Below are 23110 nucleotides of genomic sequence, written 5' to 3' on the forward strand. Positions count from 1 at the left end.
TAAAAACTTAATAAAGGCTTTTGGCCCAATCCCTGAACTCATGGATATTCATCAAAACAAAACAGTTTACCTTATTAACCTAAGGGTAGAGCAGACAGCATAGCTAGTATACCTATAGCCACTCTATAGACTCTTGTATTACACATTACCAGAGTTCAAAATCATGGATATCTTCATGAAATTCCACTAATTCTCATTTATTTAGGTGATATATATAATCAGATTTGAACCATCTCAGGCACTACCATCCTATTTGGTTGGTTTGTTTGGTTTTTTGTATAGTAATAACTTGGCAATGTAATGTTCTTCATGGGAACATATCTTTTGCAGAGACCATAAGTTAGTATAAAGTCTACTTGAGATACAAATTGTCACAGCATTTTCTTGGCCCACTTTTCATTCTTACCTTGAGAGTGGTCCATCTACTATCTATCTACTACATTACTCTCTGTGTATCAGAGGGGGTGGGGCATAGGGAGTCTAGAACAAGATCATAGTAATAAGATCAACTCTATTTTCATAGCTATGCTAATAGTTACTAGTCAGTTTCAGTCATATAAAAGTTTAAACAAGACTTTCTTGTTTTATACCTTGCAGTACAATTTGAATGTAGGAGATGTACTGCTTTTTACAATACAAATAAACTTATGACACAGAGGGACTTATTAAAGTTGGGAAAGTATCTGTTCTGTGTTCACCACTTCCGTTGTTTGTATTCTGAAGGAAATAACCTAATGTTTGGTGGTCCCTTGTATTCCCCAACAGCTTCTAAATCTTCTCTTCAATTACTTCAGAATACTAAACTCATCAAAGTGATGTCAAAGAGGTAGTTCTCAAATTTTACAACATGTATATCTTCTTAGATCAATATTCCCTTACGTCTAGTCATCCTAAAATCAAAGGAAATAAATCTTCTTTAACCCAAACTTGTTCCATACATGCATGTATGTGTGTGTGTGTATGTGTGTGTGTGTGTCTGTCTGTCTGTCTATGTGTGTCTGTCTGTGTGTGTGTATGTGACATGATGTGATGCAACAGCAAACATGTGGAGATAGTAGTTGATTCTCTTCCTCCCCTATGTGTGTTCTAAAGACCAAACTCTAATAGAAGACTTGGCAGCATGAGCCTGTATCCACTGTCATGAACTATTGTATTTTAAAATTGTTTTAATTGGGTTTATTTTAAATTTATAAATATTCAAAGGTTAATACTTTGACAGTATGCTGTGATTTTCCTTAAAAAAAAAAAAAGATTAACATACAATTACTGACCTTTTACTCTATATCATGTCCTTTTCTAGACCCACACTTGAGAATGTACCACATAGTAAAACAAATCTTACCATTTAGTCATTTCTAGAGTCACTACATACTCTTCTGTATCAAGGGACTCTGGGGGAGACATATATTTAATTTTCTTAAGCATACAAAAAGTGCAACAATGCTTTTAAAGACTATTAAAGACTATCACATTTGTAAGTGGAGTTAAGAGGGAGAAACAACATTTTATTACTTGTTGTAATGTGACATGTAATTGGTACACATTTTTAAAAGCACCAAGTGAAAATGGGCCTGTGTCTTTCTTTTATAAACAGAACAGCTATAGGTGAATTTGAAAAGAAAACACATTTTACAAAAGCAATTATCCTTTTTTATTTGTTTACATTGCACTGAAAATTTACATCATACTTTTACAAAGTTTTTTTTATCATAAAAATATACTTCTTTACAAAAGTGTATGCATTAATATAAGAGGAGTAGCCAGTTGCAGAAGAAACATCATTTAAACAAGATCTTAAACATATTAACCTTAACATTAGTGAATGAAACATTGTTATTGCAGTCATTTGAATAAACAAGAATAAATAACAGATGGCATAAAATTTAAAACTGCATCCTGTCAGTAGAATACAATGTTGAGAAAATTGTATGAATTTCCAAAACAATGTATCTCAAAGTGTTTTACAAGAAATTCACTAAATGTAGAGATAGCTCCAAGCAGTGCTCCCAGGTGCAATGGTTTCTCATAGGCACTCTTGTCTCATGATACAAAAGTGAGACCCTTCACAGAACAATCCAGACTTGAAATGGACAACAACAGAGAGTTCACAATGAGTATGTGTTTATTTGGTGAAATGAAATATGACAAACATATACAAGGAGGACAATGCCCTATTAACTAAAAATGCCAACACTACAGCATGATGTAGCTTTAAATGAGCTAACAACATATAAACTGTTTTAATCAGACAATGAAAACACTGGCTGTACCTGATACCTACTTCTTAAAAATAGGGTATAGACAGAACATTCATAACCTGTCAAAATTTGATAAACACATATATTTGGGAAACAATTTTATATTGGTGATCTGAAAGAACTTCTTCTTGGTTCTTTTATTCAATATTAAGGGGTAGATCAGAGTATATTGTACCTCTTTATTCAAGGAAACTAAAAAAAAATCAAATGTAGTAAAATCAAAGATTCAGCTAGAAGAATATGCAGACATAAATTAAGTGCAGACATATTTGACTTTTTCTACTAGGACTTTCAAAACCTTTGTAGTATTTGGTTAGAAATGTTGGTAACAAGCTGCTGTGTCAGATAACTGTAAAATAAGCATCTTTACAAAGAACTTTTGTAAGCCAAAATACTTTGTAGATGACAAAGAATATTGAGGCAAACATCTAAAGAGTTTTTTATAGCTCAATAGGTAAAACTGTTTCCTTGATAACAGGGAAATAAGAAAGGTCACAGAATCACCTTCCCGTCTGAAGAAACTTGAAAATGATTTTATAAAAATAGTATCTGTATTATTAACACAGAATGCCAGATTGAGGTGGGCAATCTTATTACTTTTGTGGCATCAATTCACTCATAAATATTTAAAGTGTGTGCCATTCTTAAATATCTAGAGAAATTAGGAATTTAATGCCTGGGATAAACAGAATGAACTGCAGATTTGTGGTGTGAACTTCAGACATGTGGGTGCAATGTAGCTTTTGACAGCAAAGAGAAGCCAGTGATCTATTGACTCCGGTAAGTATAGCTCTTATTTTCTACCCTATATCATTTTTTTTAAACCCAGTCCCTCTAATATAGTTTATAAAGCACAGAAATACTGATAGTGGATGCTCCTCCAATATATGCAAATAAGTTTATGTTTTAGAATAATCTCCTTTTTAAAAAAAGCAAATAAACTGTGATTAAGCACTCCCAGAGTGCAGCCCGATTTCTGTAAAACTCTCCATGGTAAACATGAAGACAGAGTTTGATCCAGTTTATGAAAAAAACACTCTTCGCTATCATTCCTCAGGAAAAGGTGACCCAGCAAGTCCTGAAAAGTGTGCTTTGTTTAGCAGTGAACTAAAAGTGCACTGTTCAGTGTGTCGATTTCCAGGATTCTGAAGAAGGCAATGTGTTGCCGTGTTATACCATTGTGCAAACTGTGTTCAAGTTGGGGTCGAATCGTACTGCCTTCCCCTCCACAGACTTGGCATTGGTGTCATACATGGGGTTCTCAAAGGCTGCTTGGCCATTGTTATTTTCATGAACAGAACATCCTGTGTACTGTGTTTTGGGTGCAGTCCTGTTAGAACAACAACAACAAAAAAATGATAGATTCATGTTAGGGCACTTCTAGAAACAGCAGACTAGTGTTCAAATAATATGCTTTCATTAGCACTAGTAGGGGATAATGTCACTTAAAAGTGTTAAATAAGAAATTGTAAGCCTAGTAAATATTTATAAATATCACATATAAGAACCATATTAACATAAATTAATAATATTGAGTCTTTCAAATTTTCTTGAAAAATAAAAGTTACTGATTATACACAACATAAAGCACAATGTGTATCTTTTCATTACCATAAATTTACTTATCACTTATTATGTATATGTTGATGTTCCCAGCATCATTCTCAACATTGAATACATACTATATTTTCAAAGTACATAGAGTCCTTATTCTTGTAAATTGAAGAGATAGAGCAAAAAGATTATGGGTAAACAGATGCACCTAACTTTCAAGAGACTTTAGATCCCAGGAAGTTTGGAGGACTGGTGGAGTGGGAATTGGGGGATGGTTACATCCTGTTCGAGGTAGGGAGGAAGTATGGGACATGGAACAGTTGGAGGGTGGACTGAGGGATGATAAAGTCTGGACTGTCATAAAAGCTTAAAGAATAAATTACAAAAAAGAAAAGAAAAGAAAAGAAAAGAAAAGAAAAGAAAAGGAAAGGAAAGGAAAGGAAAGGAAAGGAAAGGAAAGGAAAGGAAAGGAAAGAAAAGGAAAGGAAAGGAAAGGAAAGAAGAGAAAAGGAAAAGAAAAGAAAAAGCTACAGAAAAGAAGACATTATATTTAAACTATGTATTATATAAAAGCTTCAAGTCTAGAATAAAGGACTTTTTCCTTTATCAGTAAAAGAAAAAAATTTATTGGTAAATAGGTTCTATAAAGTTCAACACATGCTCAAAATTCAAAAAATAGGAGTCACTGAGGTGCCCCACCCAGTTGGTAAGTCTACACCATACTTCCTACTACTACGTCTCAGGGAAAATAATGGAAATGAAGTAGAAAGATTTTGAGACCATAAGACCAGGGTACCTAATATTAGTATCTTCTAGAAATAACAGGAAATACAACTTTCATGAAATCTCAACTCTAAGCTTGACAAAAACAAGAGCAAATAATGAGTTGACATGCTAATGCTGATATAGAAATTTTCCGAAGATTTTTACCTTACCCCCTGTAAAAATTACAAGCAATTAATGGATGTTAAAAAAAAAGTGGGCATAAATCTTCATTATGAACAAGTCCTCTGATTAGTTTTCCAGTCCCAAGTGGCATCCCTGAACAAATGTATAGGATAACATTAAAAGGTCCCAGTCATTTTTAGTGTGAGTGTTTGCATGTGTGCGTGCACATATATGTGTGTATTTATGTCTGTGTTACAATGAATTTATAACAGTGATTCTCAACCTTCTTAATGGTATGACACTTTAATATAGTTCTTCCTGTTGTGGTGATCCCCAACCACAAATCACTTTTTTTGTGGCTTCATAACTGTAAATTTTCTACTGGGCTTGGAATTCAGTAAGAACCTTGCCTATTCAGTGACGTTCAGAATTGCCTCTAGTATTGTAAGAGAGATAGTGAAAGAAATCAGGCTTTATTATCTACTACATAGAGTTAGAAACCTCAGGGCAAGCTTAGCAAAGTAAGTTTAGAATTCTTATTATAGTTATGTATGGCAGACTACATTACTTATTAGTAGAAAGTCCCCCCACACTATCACTTAGAATAAAAGCCAAGTCGCTTCCATATACAGGAATTTACAATGGTTTAGGAAGTAGATCAGGCTGTGGTTTTAGAGTATTGCATTATTCATGAGATGGTTAGCTAGAGTAGAACTACCTAATTAGAACCTTGACTTGGGTGTGGAAGCCCTTGCCCTAGGAGTGTAAGGACCTCACACCTGGCTTCTAAGACTATAGTTGACCTTAGATAGAACTGACATTGTCTCAGTTGTTTTATTGCCCAGTTCCTGCCAGTCTTTGTGTTTACATTCCTCTGTTTTGTGTAAGAGTCATTAAGCATCCAGTAACCTCATTTGTACCTTGCTGATGTGTCACCTAACTTCCCTATTTTCTTCTGTATAAAAAGTTTGATGCTCAATTTGAAAAATTACATTCAGATTCTACACAATCTCTCGTGTTGATTCTGTCTGTCATTCATTCGCTGACTCCTTGTCCACCTGCAACCAGAGACCCGTTCTATGCAGACAGGGACCAAAAGGGTCTGCGGCATGTGTGTGTGTGTGTGTGTGTGAGTGTGTATGTGTGTGTGTGTGTGTGTGTGTGTATGGACTCTCTTTTTAGATAGCACAGACTGATATACAAAAAAAAATGTCAGGTTGGAAGAGAATTTACTTAAGTAGATAAGTGTGTAATGGTGTAAATATACGTAAATATATTTCATGGATTTATTGGGTTGACTGCAGATTTTTACTTGATAAGGGATTTTTTTCAAATAGTGCAAAATTAAAAATAATGCTCCTCACAATGTCTGTATTCTATAGAATATATGTGACTGAACAATCATATGTGTTATTATTTAGTTGGTCTATCACAAACATAACTATTGCATAATCTTCAAACATCCAAAGATGAATAATAGATTAAAACAGCCAGGCAAAACAGCCAGGGTGAAACGGTTCAGCACTGCCCGTGAGCCTGGCTTTCATAGTTTTCTTCATTGTTTTTGCAGTAGTTTATATCTCTACAATTTAAACCTGAATGTAGACTCAATATCTCTAAAGTATCAACATACCTAATATATAAAAATAACATGTGCAATAAGTTCTGTGACAAGAAATTTAAACCCAAGCTGAGCAAGTGTTAGTTAGAATCACACGCAGTCTACCTTTGAGGTGTATACATATGGCAATGGGTGATAGAAGCAGAGAGGGTTTCAGGTCAGCATATCGATTTTAACAATACATGAAATGGAAAGGTGGAGTTGAAGTAATACAGTAGAAATGGTATGAATTGAAAGTTTGTGCAAAGTTTTTTTGTTTTTGTTTTTGCCACTGAAGTAATACATCTTACCTTTGTTTGTAAAGATAAAACCCAAATCCTGCAAATATAAGTGCAAAAAAAGGCACAAGTATCGCAATGGCCACAGAACTGCTATTTGTACCATGAGGCTGATTTGAAGAATTTGACCCTTCTGAAGTATTCAGTCCTAACGGAATAAACACAAATAAGTCATTGAAGCACAATCAACTCAAGCTTATAACTGAATTTTATACATAAAAACTAATCATTTTCTTCAATTTTCAAGTGAGAAAAATAAGGCTTCCCAAAATTTAGGATGAAAACGAAGAAGAGAAACCAGCTAATGACTTCTTTCACTTAAGGAAATTGAGTCTTTTTATGCATTTGTCTAAAAAAAATGTAGTGGTTTAGGCAGGCAGTCATTCATGTCATCTGAACACCCTCTAACCAGTGAGATTACTGTGAAAATGTCCCATGCCATTGAATCTTTAATAGATTATGCTAAATGATAAAGCATGTTTTGTTTAGAGAGTTAATATATTATTTACTTTTTAAAAGTGATATCTTATAGTTAAATATTTTTCCGGTGACTGCGTATATTTATATAAAAGTTTAAAGTCATGATTGGTTAAAATAAATGTTAAATGATAGCTTTTAGAGTAATAATTCATTGTTTATATATTCATACAAGAGTTTAATGACAGGAGACAGTGTACTTCAGCAATATATACACCAAAGCTATGTGTTTATAAATATAAAAGTATCAGTAATTATTGTGCCCATATTAGCATAATTACAAATGAAAACTACAAAACATTGTACATTTTAGCACAGAAAAAGTTTTGCATGTAAGAAGAACTAAGCTCTCAAAGGGACCAATTCCTCAAAGTTATTTTTCCTTCTAGGCTTTAAAGTTTTTCATAGTGCCACTATATCTTCTCAGAAGTAAGAAAATTGCTCCAATATTCCAACTGAAAAGAAGTAGTATAGTTCCCAGGAGATGAGGTAAAACTAATTTACAGTTTAATTTTCCATGTTATCTATATCACTTTTTCTTCTTTGTATTTGCTTAGGGGCAAGACAGATTATTATATTAATGACAGATATAATGAAAAACTAAGCTTTGTATAGAGTTATTACATAAAGAAGTAATATTTGAAAGAATATGGTTATTCTTTAAATGTGTTAAAATGGCTACCCATATAGTCCTGACAATGCATAATTCAAGATATTGTAACTGTGCAAAATGTACAGAATTTTTATCTTTTTATAATGGCTACAGTATCAAATGAACTACTTGAAAATAAAAATAAAAAAAATCAAATATATTACCTAGTCTTTGTAGTCCAAATTGCCCATAATCTTTGCCTTTAATAAATCCTTGGAATACATAAGTAGCTCCATCAGGCTCAGCAGAAACCTGAAAATATTTGAAATTCTGATTAAATATCAAGACTGACCACAGTCTTTATTTTTTAATCCTCAATAAATATTCATACATACTAAAGTGAATGCTGGCCTTTGGGTTTTTTCTATTCCTCCTATGTAATGAGCACTTGAAGAAAATGTTCAATTATAAGCACAAAGGTATAACTTATAATTTTAAATAATTATAACATTGGTAAACTCTTCCACAGTTCTATGAAGCTCTTATAGGGTAAGAGTACATTGTTCAAAGTATAAGATCACTTAGAAATTGAATCAGAGTTTGGAGATATGACTCAGCATTTAAGAGCTGCCCTTCCAGTGGACCTGGATTCAGTTCTCAGTACCCATAGTAGGAAGTTTACAACTACCTGTGCCTCAAAGCTCTGGGAGGTTCAACATCATTATTGCATCTCTGTAGGAAGCAGCTTGTATGTGGTGTGCATACATATTCTCAGGCATACATTGATACAAGTAAATGAAAATTAAACATAAATTAGGTACCCAAATATATTAGCCCTTCTTCCACTCCAGAGATGCCACAGAAAGAAGATGGTTTTATTCATCTGGCTGGGTTTTTTCCTAGCCTCACTTAGAGCCATAGTGAGGCTGATAATTGGCTAATAAAATACTATGATATAAAGATCATATTTCCCATTAGATTAAATGTAAGAGACTACTTACCAAAAGACATATACAATATCATTTCACTCATAAAAATTAATCTATGTAAATCTACAGAGATGGAAAATAGATTATTGGCTGCTTAAGTCTAAGGCAGGGATGAATGCTGAGAGAAATAAATGAGAACTATAAGCTGGGAGATACCTACTTGAAGTGATGAAATTATTCTAAAGTGAGTTTTCTAGTTATTATAGCTATCTGGACATATAATCAATCTCACCAATGTATATTCAAAACTTGATTAATTGTAGAATAGGTTAAAATGTTAAAATTTGAGCTGTTAAAAATGACCCCAACTAATGGGACATAGTAACGAACACCTATAACACCAACTTGTGAAGCTGAGAACCGATAAGTGCAAGTGTGAAGCTAACTCCAAGCAAGTAGAAATAGAAGCATCAACATACATCAGTATATTTGAGAGCACTGCAGTGTTCTGATCCGTGAAATCTTTGGCTTCCAGGTAGTAACTGCTCCTTCATCCCCAGACCCAGAGTAGAGCTGACCTCAGGCAGATATCCCTCACCTAACTCCCACCAGGAGAAAGAATTTTCTTGTAGCCTGGGTTCTATTGGTTATTTTTAATGTTCTTTATAAGCTGTCTAACATCTATTCTTTACATGTATATACTCATAATCATGTTTTAACAGATGCAAATATGTTTTGACCTTTCCCTGAATACATAAAATAGGAAATGATGCAGTTTAGTTATTCAGTAATTAATGGGTCACATGAATTTATTTCTGAACTTGAACTAATAACTGGCAATAAGTCATAAAACTCATGGGGAGAGAGGCCCTTGGTCCTGTGAAGGCTCAATGCCCCAGTGTAGGCAATGCCAGGGTAGTTAGGTAGGAGTGGGTAGGTGGGTGAGGGAGTACCCTCATAGAAGCAGGATGAGGGGGGATGAGATAGGAGCTTTCCAGAAGGGAAACCAGGAAAGGGAACATTTGAAATAAATAAATTAATTAATTAAATAGCTAATAAAAAAGAAAAGAAATAACTTATAAATTGTAGCATAGAGATAAGGTCAATATATCTGATTATACTACTGGCATAGTATGCTAATTAGAATTGTAGTATTTATTTAAAAAATATTATATATTCACCATAAAATGAATGAATGAGCCTCATTTTAATATAATTCAACAACCTAAGTAAAATGATGACTTATAATTTCCCAACTCTGCAAATATAGAGAATACAAACAATACAATACAAAACAAAACCTGGATGGACAGTGTTTTCCTTAAAAACAATGAAGAAGTAACAAAATTCTAGGCCTTTAGGTCGAGGCTTGGGAATGTAACCTTTGTGACTCATTGCTCCAAGGTATGCTAATCATACCTTGATAGCAACATTCCTTCCTCCACCTACCTGCTTCCTGGGTTCAAAGAGTGTTCATTCAAAGAAAGTCACCCTGACCAATGCTGAAAACTGCCATGCAAATGTGCTATTGTTAGGGGCTCTTAGAAACTGAGAGTTAACCAAAACAATTACCAGGTATTCTCTGTGACTCCTGTGACTTTACACTTCCTTGTGACTCTTAACTGGTATCTTTGGTATTTTTCCAACAACGCCCTCCCCACTTCCTTGAGTTGTGGTTTCTTCCTTTAAATACCCCCTATACAGCTACTCGGGGCGCCATAGTCCTCTACCCCTGCGTGGTGTATGACCATGGGCCCGAGAACGCTCTCGAATAAAAATCCTCTTGCAGTTGCAGCAAGACCGTTTCTTGTGTGATTTGGGGTGTCGCCTCTCCTGAGTCAGAACGTGGGGGAGTCCTCACGTTGTGGGTCTTTCAACAACTCTTTTTACCTCTACTAAGGGGTATCTTTTGTCATAAACTCCTATCAGTATAGTATTAGAGACTTTAAAATATGATCTTATCTCACATATTTGTCTTTTGCAAGGACTCAATGAATTGAATTTTAAGATTAAGTCTTATTGATGTAAATAATATTTTTAGAAACCTCCATTATTGTCAGTGGTTAAATAAGACAGATGGTATATTGTGAAGATGTAGTGGCTGTCTTTACAATGGAAGCATCTCAGATAAATCCTTTTTAGACAACTTTGCACCCACCTCCACACTGTGAGCCAGAATGTTATTGACCTGCCGGCCCACAGTCAGAAACTCTGACACAGAATTGTTCCTGTCTGAAAGAACTGAAGGAACAAAAATGAAGAATCTGAGGAAAAGGAGGCCCAATGACAGGCCCAAATTGAGAACCAGCTCAAGTGGAGGGCCCAAGGTCTGACAGTATTGTTGATGCTATAGTGTGCTTACAAACATGGGCCTATCATGACTGACCTCCTCCAACAGGCAGCTGAAAGCGTCAGATGAAGATATTTACACCCAATAAATGAACAGAAACTGGTGACCCCTGTAGCTGAATTAGGGGAAACTGGAAGAAGCTGAGGAGAAGGGCAACCCCATAGGAAGACCAGCGGTCTCAATCTGGAACCCTGAGATCTCTTAGACACTGAGTCACCAACAAGACAGCATACACAAGCTGATATGAGGCCTGCAGCACATATACAACAGAGGACTGCCGGGTCTAGACTGATTCAGAGAAGATACACCTACCCTCAAGAGACTTGAGGTCCCAGGGAGTGGGAAGGTTTGGTGGGGTGGGAGTGTGTATGGGGGTGTTGGGACATCTTTTGGAGACTGGGTCAGGAGACCTATGATGTGGAACAGTCAGAGGGTGGACTGTGAGGGGAATAAAATCTGTACTGTAAAAAAAAAGATTAAAGAATAAAAAAGAAAAGAAAAACAGAAACATCTGTGCCTAGTTACAGCTACATTTTCCCACCAATAAGGATTTAGGAATAGGGGCTTATGTAGTTTAGAGTGTCAACTACTACATTATGGGAGTGTTATATTTTTAAAAGTATATTCTAAATCAATACTTCAATTAATGGACACCTTTAATTTTACATTTTGATCCAGTTTTAAATTTGTTGTATATGCATTAAATATTGGGTCCTATCAAAATTGGAAACACTCAAACACACACACACACACACACATATACACACACACAATGACTTAGAGAAAGGAATTCATTATTAATCACAGGTTTATCTTGGACTACGACCTTTCTGCTTTGTGAGTGGTAAGATGGTAAATGTAACACACTTGACCTTAAATTGTTCTTCATCCACATTTTTATCACTATTGATGATAAACATACATGTGATGAAATGAAAGGTATGGCATACAAACAAAGCCATACAAACACAAATAATTACATGACTAGTCATACCACAGAAATAAGACTACTGTAATAAAATTTAATAAGTGCTGAGCTTATTTTAAGTTGATAGTGTTATATATGTGAGATTATATGAATAAATATATGTTCAAATTAGCTAAATTGGGAAAAACTCCTTTTCTGGAAAAAAAATCTATACATTTGCCATCAAGATCAGCAGGGTGACTTTAAGGAACTGCACTTACAAATCCATCCATGGCCCAATTTTCTTCCTTCATTTTCTTCACAGAAGCATGTGCTGGCACTTTAATAAGATATATATGTAACATTAGGCGCGCTTCCTGGCTTTTGTATACCCCTGCAAAACACAAAACCATCTTTCTAAGTTTCTAAATAGTTATAATTTATCTTACTACCAATAACTTATTAGCTATATTATGAAATGGAAATAAGGTAAACCTCAAGTCAACAGTGTCTGTACATAGAATGTGTATGACTGCAATATGCACCTGTTGCTCATCTGAAATGACAAATTAAATTTTATCTGAATATTTAACTTCCCTAAATGCTAGTGCCAACTAAGTTACTTCTTCCTGTACCCAGACCTGCAAATTAAAAGGTACAAACTAGGAGTTTAAATTCTTAATGTATTCTGTAACAATAAATTAGATGCTAATTTTTTGTCTTGGGTATTGCAAGAGTCAAAATTTTTTTTTCATTTTTTTTTTGGATATTTTCTTTATTTACATTTCAAATGTTATCCCCTTTCCAGTCTCCCCCAACCCCCAGAAACCCCTATCCTATTCCCTTTCCCGCTCCTTTTATGAGGGTGTTCCTGGATTCCAGATGAATTTGCAAATTGCTCTTTCTAACCCCATGAAGAATTGAGTTGGAATTTTGATGGGGATTGCATCAAATCTGCATATTGCTTTTGGCAAGATAGTCATTTTTACTATATTAATCCTGCCAATCCAATCTTTTGAGATCTTTCTTTCTTTCTTCATAGACTTGAAGTTCTTGTCATACAGATCTTTCACTTGCTTGATTAGAGTCACACCAAGATTTGTAACATTATTTGTGACTATTGTGAAGGGTATCATTTCCCTAATTTCTTTCTCAGCCTGTTTATTGGTATTGGGTCTTCTTTAAAGGTCTGATAGAATTCTCCACTAAACCCATCTGGTCCTGGGCTTTTTTTTTTTTGGGGGGGGGGGGAGACTATTAATGACAGCTTCTATTTCTTTAGGGATTATGGGAATGTTTAAATTGTTTATCTGATCCTGTTTTAACTTAGTCACCTGTTATGTGTCTAGAAAATTGTCCATTTCATCCAGATCTTTCAACTTTGTTGAGTATAAACTTTTGTAGTAGGATCTAATGATTTTTTTGGATTTCCACAGTTTCTGTTGTTATGTCTCCCATTTCATTTCTGATTTTATTAATTTGGATATTGTCTTTGTGCCCTCTGGTTTGTCTGGCTAATGGTTTATCTATGTTGCTGATTTTTCTCAAAGAACCAAGACCTGGTTTTGTTGATTCTTTGTATAGTTCTTTTTGATTCTATTTGGTTGATTTCAATCCTGAGTGTAATTACTTCCTTCCATCTACTCATGTTGTATTTGTTTGTTTTTCTTCTAGAGCTTTCAGGTGTGCTGTTACGCTGCTAGTGTACGCTTTTTCCAGTTTCTTTTTGGAGGCACTCAAAGCATTGTGTTTTCCTCTTAGCACTGCTTTCATTATGTTCCATAAGTTTGGGTATATTGTTCCTTCATTTTCATTAAATTCTAAAAAGTCTTTAATTCCTTTCTTTATTTCTTCCTTGACCAATTTATCATTGAGTAGAGCAATGTTTAGCTTCCATGTGTATGTGTGTTTTCCATTTTTTTTTGTTGGAATTTAAGACCAGACTTAGTCCATAGTGATAAGTTAGAGTGCATGGGATTATTTCAGTCTTCTTTTACCTGTTGAAACCTGTTTTGTGACCAATTATATGGTCAGTTTTGCAGACAGTAACATGAGGTGGTGAGAAGAAGGTATATTTTTTGCTTTAGGGTAAAACACTCTATAGATATTTCTTAAATCCATTTGGTTCATAACTTCTGTTAGTTTCACTGTGTCTCTGTTAGTTTCTGTTTCTATGATCTGATCATTGCTGAGAGTCAGGTGTTGATGCCTCTCAGTATTATAGTGTGGGGTAAAATGTGTGCTTTGAACTTTAGTAAAGTTTCTTTTATGAATATGGTTGCCCTTGCATTTGGAGCATAGATGTTCAAAAATTCAGTTCATCTTGGTAGATTTCTTTTTTTCCTTTAACCAATATGAAGTGTCATTCCTTAACCTTTTTGATAACTTTTGGTTGAAAGTAGATATTATTCAATATTATAGTGGCAACTCCAGCTTGATTCTTGGGACTATTTGCTTGGAAAATTGTTTTTCATCCTTTTACTCTGAGATAGTGGCTGTCTTTCTTTGTCTTTGAAGTGTGTTTCCTGTGTGCAGCAAAATGCTGGATGCTGTTTATGTATCCAGCCTGTTAGTCTATGTTTTTTATTGGGGAATTAAGTCCATTGATGTTAGGAGATATTAAAGAAAAGTTATTATTATTTACTGTTATTTTTGTTGTTAGAGGTAGAATTATGTTTGTGTGGCAATTGTCATTTGGGTTTTTTGAAAGAAGATTACTTCCTTGCTTTTTCTAGATTGTAGTTTCCCTCCTTGTGTTGGTGTTTTTAATCTATTATCTTTTGAAGGGCTGGACTTGTAGAAAGATATTGTGTAAATTTGGTTTTGTGATGGAATGTCTTGGTTTCTCCATCTACGGTAATTGAGAGTTTTGTTGGGTATAGTAGCCTGGACTGGCATTTATATTCTCCTAGGGTCTGGATGATATATGCCTGGGATTCTCTGGCTTTCATAGTTTTGGGTGAGAAGTCGGGTGTAATTCCAATAGGTCTACCTTTATATGTTACTTGACCCTTTTCCCTTACTGCTTTTAATATTCTTTCTTTGTTTAGTGCATTTGGTGTTTTGGTTATTATTCAAATCAGACATTTCTTCTCTGGTTCAAACTATTTGGAGTTCTGTAGGCTTCCTGTATGTTCGTGGGCATCTCTTTCTTTACGTTAGTGAAATTTTCTTCTATAATTTTGTTGATGATATTTATTGGCCCTTATAGTTGGGAATCTTTACTCTCTTCTATACCTATTATCCATAGGTTTGGTCTTCTCATTGTGTCCTGGATTTCCTGAATGTTTGGATTAGGATCTTTTTGCATTTCACTTTTTTTTTTTTTTGACTGTTGTGTCAATGTTTTCTTATGGTATCCTCTGCCCCTGAGACTCTTTCTTCTATCTCTTGTATTCTGTTGGTGATACTTGCATCTATAACTTCTGACCTCTTTCCTAGGTTTTGTATCTCCAGAGTTGTCTCCCTTTGTGATTTCTGTATTGTTTCTACTTCCATTTTTAGATCTTGGATGGTTTTGTTCATTTCCTTCACCTAATTGATTGTGTTTTACTGTAATTCTTTAAGGGATTTTTGTAATTTTAAGGGATTTCCTCTTTAAAGGCTTCTACCTGTGTTCTCTTGTGTTTCTTCAAAGTAGTTATTTATGTCCTTCTTAAAGTCTTCTATCATAGTCATGAGAAGTGATTTTATATCTGAGTCTTGCTTTTCCAATGTGATAGTGTATCCAGGACTTGCTATGGTGGGAGAACTGAGGTCTGATGATGCCAAGTATCCTTGGTTTCTGTTGCTTATGTTCTTATGCTTGCCTCCCATTATCTGATTATCTCTAGTGCTACTTTCCCTTGCTATATCTGACTGGAACCTGTTCTTCCTGGGATCCTGGTTGTGTCAGAATTCCTCAGAGTCCTGCTGTCTCAGTGATCCTGTGATTCCTGAGATCCTGAGTGTGTCAGAGTTCCTGGCAGTCAAGCTGCCCCTGGGACCCTGAGATCCTGGTGTATCCAAGTTCCTGGGATCCTGGGATCCTGGGATCCTGGGATTCTGGTTGTGTTAGAGTGCCTTGTAGTGGAGCTTCCTCTAGGTGTTGTGGGACTGGCTGCAGAGTTTGCATCTAATGTAAACCGGTGGAGATCAGAGAGAACCCAAGTCATTTCAGTAAGGGTTTCTGTGTTGCTTGAGCCTGCTGGTCTCAGTTACTCCTGGTGGTGTTGGTATAGATGGTGTGTCCTCCTCACCTAGACTCTATAATCCTTGTTGTGTTAGAGCACCTGGGATTGGAGCTTCCTCTGGGTGTTGTGGGACTAGTTGTAGAATTGGCATCCAAGGTAAACTGAAGCAGACTAGAAGGCCACAAAAATAATTATATGTGCTTTCTATGCTTAAACTTTTTCAATAGGTTAAAAGTTGCTCATATGATCCACAAGTAAGCAAAATATATGATGAAATGTAATAAGATTTTGGCTGTAATAGAAGAGTTGTTTCACTCCGTGTCTATCAGAAAGTATCTATTTAGTAAAAAGCATGTGAGCTCTACCTTAAAATTTAAGAATTTAGCTCAAGATGGTAAATAAACATGGGAATGATATAAATACAAGAAACAAAAAGACCTATAATTTTTATTTTAACTGGATCTTCTGAGAGTTGGAATAGGCTAGTGTTAAGAACATGATAAGTAATAAAGTGAACAATCCTTTTATGATTGACTATTGATTAAAGTTTGACTATTGTTGACTTGCCTACTGCCTTACTTATTAGTGAGGGACCTTAAGACTGTGCTGAGAATATTAAGGTAAGGAAATAGAAAATTTGATCTAAAGTATATTACAATCAATAAAAAAACTCATAAGGATACTAAAATTTAATATTTGTAGGAAATGTTTATAATTGTTCAATATAATGAGTGAAAGCTAATGAAATTATTATAAAATTTCACACATTTTTTAATTTAATGGGATTTATTTGGAGAAATTACTAAGAAACAAAGATATATAAGATACATTTTTGCTAACTTGGGAAAACTGTTAAGTATTTGCTTGCTAAATTAATCATTAATTGAATGTAAATACATCTCATTCAAATTAAGATTTTCAAATTTATTCCATATTTAAAAATGTAATGTATTCTAAATTCTGATAAATTCACTTTATGGGATGCTATAACAATGCAAAATAATATGCAGTGTTTCATATAATATTTTCAAGTTTAATAACATTATTTTACATATACCACAAATTAATTTATTAGAAATAATTTCATAAGAATGCTATATACTAAAAGAAATTACAATATATATCTCTTACTTACAATACCATAAATCTGTTTCAACAAATGAGCGTACCAGTTCAGCAGAGTATCCGTAATTATCTCTACATGGAAACAGTCTTAAAGTCACTTAAATTCACAATTTTAGGTTTATAATTATTTAGCAATATCCACTCACCAATCTAAACCTTCAAAATTCTTGTTTCTTAATAAATTATACGTTTCCTTAAAATTGAATATAAGAAATATCTCACAGTAGTAGGCCATGATCAAGTGAAAGCCAGGATGCTTAACTTCTGCTAGATTTGAATCTGATACCTGAAAGCAGCAACTCCATGTCGCTGTTGCTCAGTGTCGCGTTGACTCTGCCAGTAGAGGCGTTGAAGCTAGTGACTGTCAAGGTCATGGGCTGTTTCCTTCCTTTGAAATTATAAGAGCCTTTCCATATATAATTCTGGGCAAACACATCATCGGGAACTGTGAATAGATTAAATAAATGGCACATTTTAATTTCACAATGCTCTCTAAATATGATCATCCCATACTAGATTAAATCCTTTACTCTATTGAAGATATGATCTATCTCTAAACATAAGTCATCTGAGTAGAATTTAAAATAGTCTTCATTTGATTATAAAGTTCTAAGAATAAACCACAATTTTAAAGCCAAAGATTGTTCAGTAATCATTAATAGAAAAGTCAGACTCCTAACAAGGAAAGATATGAGGATTGTAATTAGAATTGGGGAATCACATGCTTTACTAATGATTTCTCTTCTCTAACATAATTTTTTTTCTTCTTTCAAAATGAAAATGAAATGATTTTTATGAGCCTTCAAAACCATGAGTATGTCTCCAGAGACCTTCTTTTTTTCCTAGTGTTATAGACAGTTTCAATGGAGAGACTGTAAACCTGTCCTGCTCTTTCAAATGGCCCTGGAGGCAGCCTGAAGTTAATGGCTCTTTGTCCCTTTTACAAAATGCTGAGTTTAGTTATTCCAAAAATAGAAGAAGAGCAGGGCTTCACTTTATTGACAGCTTGAGGTTAACAAGTATTTTTAGAAATAAAAGAAATGTGATTGGAATTGCCCCATTCTTATGGGACAGAACAAATTTTGGTTCAATAAAGTACAAATAACATGCAAGTCAACCCTAGAGCTATATTGCTAGTATCTAATGCCCTCTTCCAAATTGATAAACGCTGTCATTTTGTATAAATTTCTTAGTTATAAACGTTGATTCCCTTGTGATTAATATGAGACTAGTATATATGATTTGGGATCTTAAATAATATAAGTAAAATGTATAGCTAATTGTTACCTACTGCTTTAGTTGTGATTCAGATAAAATAGGGAGACTGTGATTCAGATAAAATAGGGAGACTGTGATTCAGATAAAATAGCTTACCAGATAATTGCAATGTGCAAGGAGATGCAGCAACCATGTATTTGTCATCATGAATTATCTATAGCTTTTTCTCTTAAGTCTTTGTCAAGTCATCCATCTACTTACACTGTATCACTATCAAGGCATCCTGTTATGTATTCAATGATCTTCTGTGACATATGATAAGAAAGTTTGATAGCTTTTGGATAGCAACAGTGTACTTACAAACTGTATGAAGGAGTAATCAGCAAAATCATCTGCCTTAGAAAGCTCATTCGCATGGGGCAAGAGATTGAGAAGATTTGAGGAAAAAAAAGATAAAAAAGTCCTACAGGATATTTCTGGTAAGTGGTTAAAAATCAGTAATTGCTATTTTTTACATTGCTTATTTCTCCGGGACTTAATTGTGATGATTCTTGTCTACCTCCATACCTTTAATAAAAATCAACTGTCATTTAATGATTTAATGATTCATGAAACTTAGATAAACTAAGAACCTTAGTTAATATATGTAAATGAAAAATCCTCATTTTGAGAAGATATTAGTAAATTCTTGGAAAAGGTATATAGCCATTCTAGAAATATCAGTTGTATCAAGATGAATAATCACTGTGATATAAAATGTTAAATAGCTGTTTATTAAGGCAAATGATTTGTAGTAATGACTACTTCATTTGGTAGAACAATTTCCTTAGTGGCAGATGTCAGGTTTTCAATGAGCATAAATAGAACCGAGTAGACTGCACAGTGAGACTCTTCTGTTGAGTTCAACATTCTACCAAAATTCTTCTCATTCCCTGTACCTGTAAATCAGGTGAGGCGAGGAGAACCTCGGAGTGGTTTCTCCCTTATGCTAGCTTGTGAGGTGGTAACACTCTTTTCTACCTTTTAGGCTTTCTCAAAATTAAAAATAAGTAGTTATTTGAGAGTTCTCTGAACATTCTGAAGTTTTATCTGACCAAGGCTGATGTGGACATCAACAAGAAACTAACAGGAGTAAGTCATCACTACAAGTCTTCTTAGTGATTTTTTTTGCAAGACTATAATTTAAGTCTACTGCTTCTCACTTCCATTTCTTCCCTCTGTACTCTCCCATATATTACTGCACACTTTCCTCTAAATTCATGGGCTTTACTATTTAGTGACTGTTATTATATACATCAATGTATTTATATATACATATATATCTCTAAATATAATCAGTTGTGTGTATATGTTACCTTTTATATGTTTTCAAGGCTGAGCATTTGGAGCTGAATAACTAATTTGTATATTTTCCTGTAGAAGACTAGAACAAGTGCTAATAAATATATGAGGGAAAGTTGGGGGGAAGGAAACCCTCATATATTGTTGGGAGGGTGATGACAAACTGATGTAGCCACTATAGAAATCAATGTGGAGAATTCTGAAAGATCTAAACATAAATCTACACTATGACCCAGCTATACTACTCCTTGACATATGCCCAAAGAGCTCAGTATCCTACTCCACGGACCTGCTCAGCCATGTTAATTGCTGTTCGTTCACAATCGCTATGGAATGGAAATAGCCCAGCTCAGCAGCACCTGCTCTAAACTCTCAGCCTCTTCAGATGGCAGTGTTTGCTCTGAACTGTTTCCTCTACCAGCTGGTGTGTGGTTCCCTGAAGTCTGAGCAGGCCAGAGGACAAAATTCGTGCTCTCACATTGGCCAACAGGCTACAGCCACCTTGGCTAAAAGACTTTCACTCAACCCTCTATGTTTATCTTTTCTTCAATATTAGACTTTCATCTCCTTCTACTTTCCAAGAAAAAAAAAGGGTGGAAACATGGTGACCTGTCTGCTAGAGCACACTACAACCGCCTGGTGGCATTCCCCTTCCCCCATCCAGCTAAGCCCACCAAAGATGACCTTGAGGCTTTGCTACCCCTGTAGGAACACCTAAATCATGCTTTTCAACCCAAAATTTTCTTGCTTCTTTATTTAAATGCTTATTTTCTCTCTAGCATTCATGATATATGTCCAAAAAAAGAAATCTTTCAACTTGTTCAAGATTTACTTTAAGGTTCAAACATCATCTAATCTACTTTCACAGGTCAAATTAACTGGGCTGATTACCATCATCCAATCCTTAATTAACAACCAGTTTCCTTTTACAGACAAACTGTTACTGCCTACCCCAGATACACAATTAACGTGATATTTTCTTCCTCAGCCATCCAAAGCAGACTTAAAGGATGCCTTCCAGGACTAAATTCCTTAAACATCCTCACTTTTCTACGATCCTAACGAGGATCCATGATGTGCTCCTAAGCAAACCATTGCAGACATAACATTTGCTATCCACCCTATGCAGACATCCACTGCCGGGGACCTGCTCCTCTGCTACAATTACTCTACAGGTCTATCTCCACATGATGCCTGCTACCACAGATCCAGCTTAGATAGCGCCATCTCCTGAGGTCTATAGACAACAAAGCTGCCTTCCTCCAAAAAACTCATCTGACTGAAGACTCCTGAGATGTGCGCTGAGATCCCGAGACATGTGCTGAAGCCCATAGAAGACAGACTTGGGAACTTCCAGCTACAGATGAACTCTCTTGTGAAAGCCATTATAGTAAGGAAAACATAATGTCTATCTAGATTAATTAATTGATGTTCAAAACTGATGTTATTACCCTCAAATTGTACTACCCATAAAACAACTAATTGATTCTATAATCTCTTGCCTTCCCAACCCTTGCCCTTAACCCTCTTTACTACTCTGACTTAGTTATGCTATTCCTCTAGCCTATATGTTTTCTTATGATACTCCCAACACCCCTACCCCTTGGTACTCTAACCCCTTAGTAGCCTGAGTTCTTCCCCTTGGCCTCATACTAGCCATTGGAGCCTTGTTTCTCTTGGCACCCTGTCTCATTCACTTTCTAAAGCAGCAGATGAGTAATATTGCAAAAATCACTACCAATCAGGTCTTGGTTCAGTATCAAACTGTTCCCGACATAGGAGATAGTTATTCTGGTGACACCTCTCCCTTATAAAAAGAAAAGGGGGATTTGTGGGACAGTGGGCTGCACACAGACATCCTGGTCTCCAGTCAAACAGAGGTCTTGAATTCCAGGAGACCCAATGGATGGTGAGTTCCACCTACATGGGACTGAGTTGTTTGATCATGTCTCCTGGACCCCTGGCTCCTGTCGAAGTTACCGCCTCCACAGCCTCCACAGGAGAGGTGTGTGACTATCAGTCATACAATGTCCCAAACTCCTGACATTCTGGCCAGACTCCACCCCCACAGTTACCTGACTATAGCCAGACATGCTCCTCCCCACAGTTTCCTGATAGCCCAGTCCACTATAAAAGGAGCTACTTGGCCCCTCCTCTCTCTCTTTAGCTCTCACCTTTCTTACACTTCTCTCTAGCCCTCCTTCTCTCTCTCCCTTACCCCTTCTCTTCATGTGGCCATGGCCGGTCTCCTTCTTTCTACCTTCTCTCTTTCTCCCTGACTTTCTAAGATAAAGTTCTAAAACTATAGACTGTCTCTGCCCATCAAGGCCCATCATGCTTGAATGATGGCATAAGCTTTCCCTTAATGAGCAGCTTCTAACCTCCTGCAGGAAAGCCTTGCTGCTCTCTAGCCACTGATGGGACCAAGGACTCTCGCTGGCGTGGGAACCACCTAGTGCCCCCCTCTCTCCCTGCCCTCTCCTCCCTTCAGCCCCGGGGCTGACCAAGCTGCCCCTGGTGCCCCCATTCTGTTCCCAGCTATTCAGTGGTATCCAGCGGTGTCTGGGATGACCCATGCTGAAAACCTGTTACCTAGGACTGCCCACTTGGCTTCCCACAGCCAGACACCTACCAGGGGCTGTGTGGAAAGAGTGTGGCAGTCCTTCCGCGTCTGCCCACCCAGAGCACCAGAACTCTGGCGAGATGCAGGTTTTCTCCCACTCCCCTTTATTCCCCCCACACTACCTGCCCGAGCAATGTCCTATAATAAACTAGTGAGCAATTAAAATGTCTTGCCCTTACCTACTGCCCTTTTATTAAAAGTATGTATTGATTTAAAATTCTGTATCCAGGCTTTATAACATTTTTATACCATGTTATGAAATAGCATGGCATTAGACCCTGGTTTTAACTTGATCCTACTGCTAATTTTTCATTCTTTTGACCCCTATTTACTGTGTCTTGTTTATGCTTATGAAAATAATGCAACTTAGTGTGTTCTTATTTTCACAGTGATTAACCTAAATTTTTATCGATTTTACTGTGTTTGAAGTTCTTTTACTTCTAATAGGTTGAGAATCTTTTAAGATGATGAATTGGTATTGAATTATATTAAATATTTATTTAACAAATAATATAATGATAATAAAATTTGCACTTTAATCTCATAATATGATTCATTACTTTTAAAGGATATGTAAAATAAAATATGCCAATGATAAATATGACTTGAAACTGTTGTGTTTTACCATAATGTTAGGTTTGATTCATTAAAATTTCAAATTCAAATTCTATCCATATCCATAAGTCCAATAGGTCCAATATTCTTCCTCACATGATGTCTTTGATTGTACTTTTAATTATATGGCGCATATACAATGAAGACAGTGTTTGTGTAATT

The 23110-nt window shown here is 35.5% G+C and overlaps 1 protein-coding gene across 6 annotated transcripts in view; it reads right to left on the reverse strand.

Annotated features, from left to right (window-relative positions):
• Positions 1 to 1627: 1627 nt before the first annotated feature.
• Positions 1628 to 23110, reverse strand: part of Csmd3 (CUB and Sushi multiple domains 3) — a 1196994-nt gene continuing 1175511 nt past the window's right edge. For 3 of the 6 annotated variants that reach the window (XM_029469821.1, XM_029469820.1, XM_029469823.1), the window contains 5 exons: positions 17438 to 17596; positions 12136 to 12248; positions 7893 to 7980; positions 6612 to 6747; positions 1677 to 3588 (listed from right to left, as the gene is read on the reverse strand). In XM_029469821.1, coding sequence (XP_029325681.1) covers positions 3429 to 3588; positions 6612 to 6747; positions 7893 to 7980; positions 12136 to 12248; positions 17438 to 17596 — 656 coding nt within the window. In that variant the 3' untranslated portion in view covers positions 1677 to 3428. Of the gene's footprint in view, positions 3589 to 6611; positions 6748 to 7892; positions 7981 to 12135; positions 12249 to 17437; positions 17597 to 23110 lie in introns of all 6 variants that reach the window. The other 3 variants (XM_029469822.1, XM_021183659.2, XM_029469819.1) reach the window with 2 other exon arrangements.

The sequence above is a fragment of the Mus caroli genome, chromosome 15 (genome assembly GCF_900094665.2).
Source record: "Mus caroli chromosome 15, CAROLI_EIJ_v1.1, whole genome shotgun sequence".
NCBI classification, from domain to species: Eukaryota; Metazoa; Chordata; class Mammalia; order Rodentia; family Muridae; genus Mus; species Mus caroli.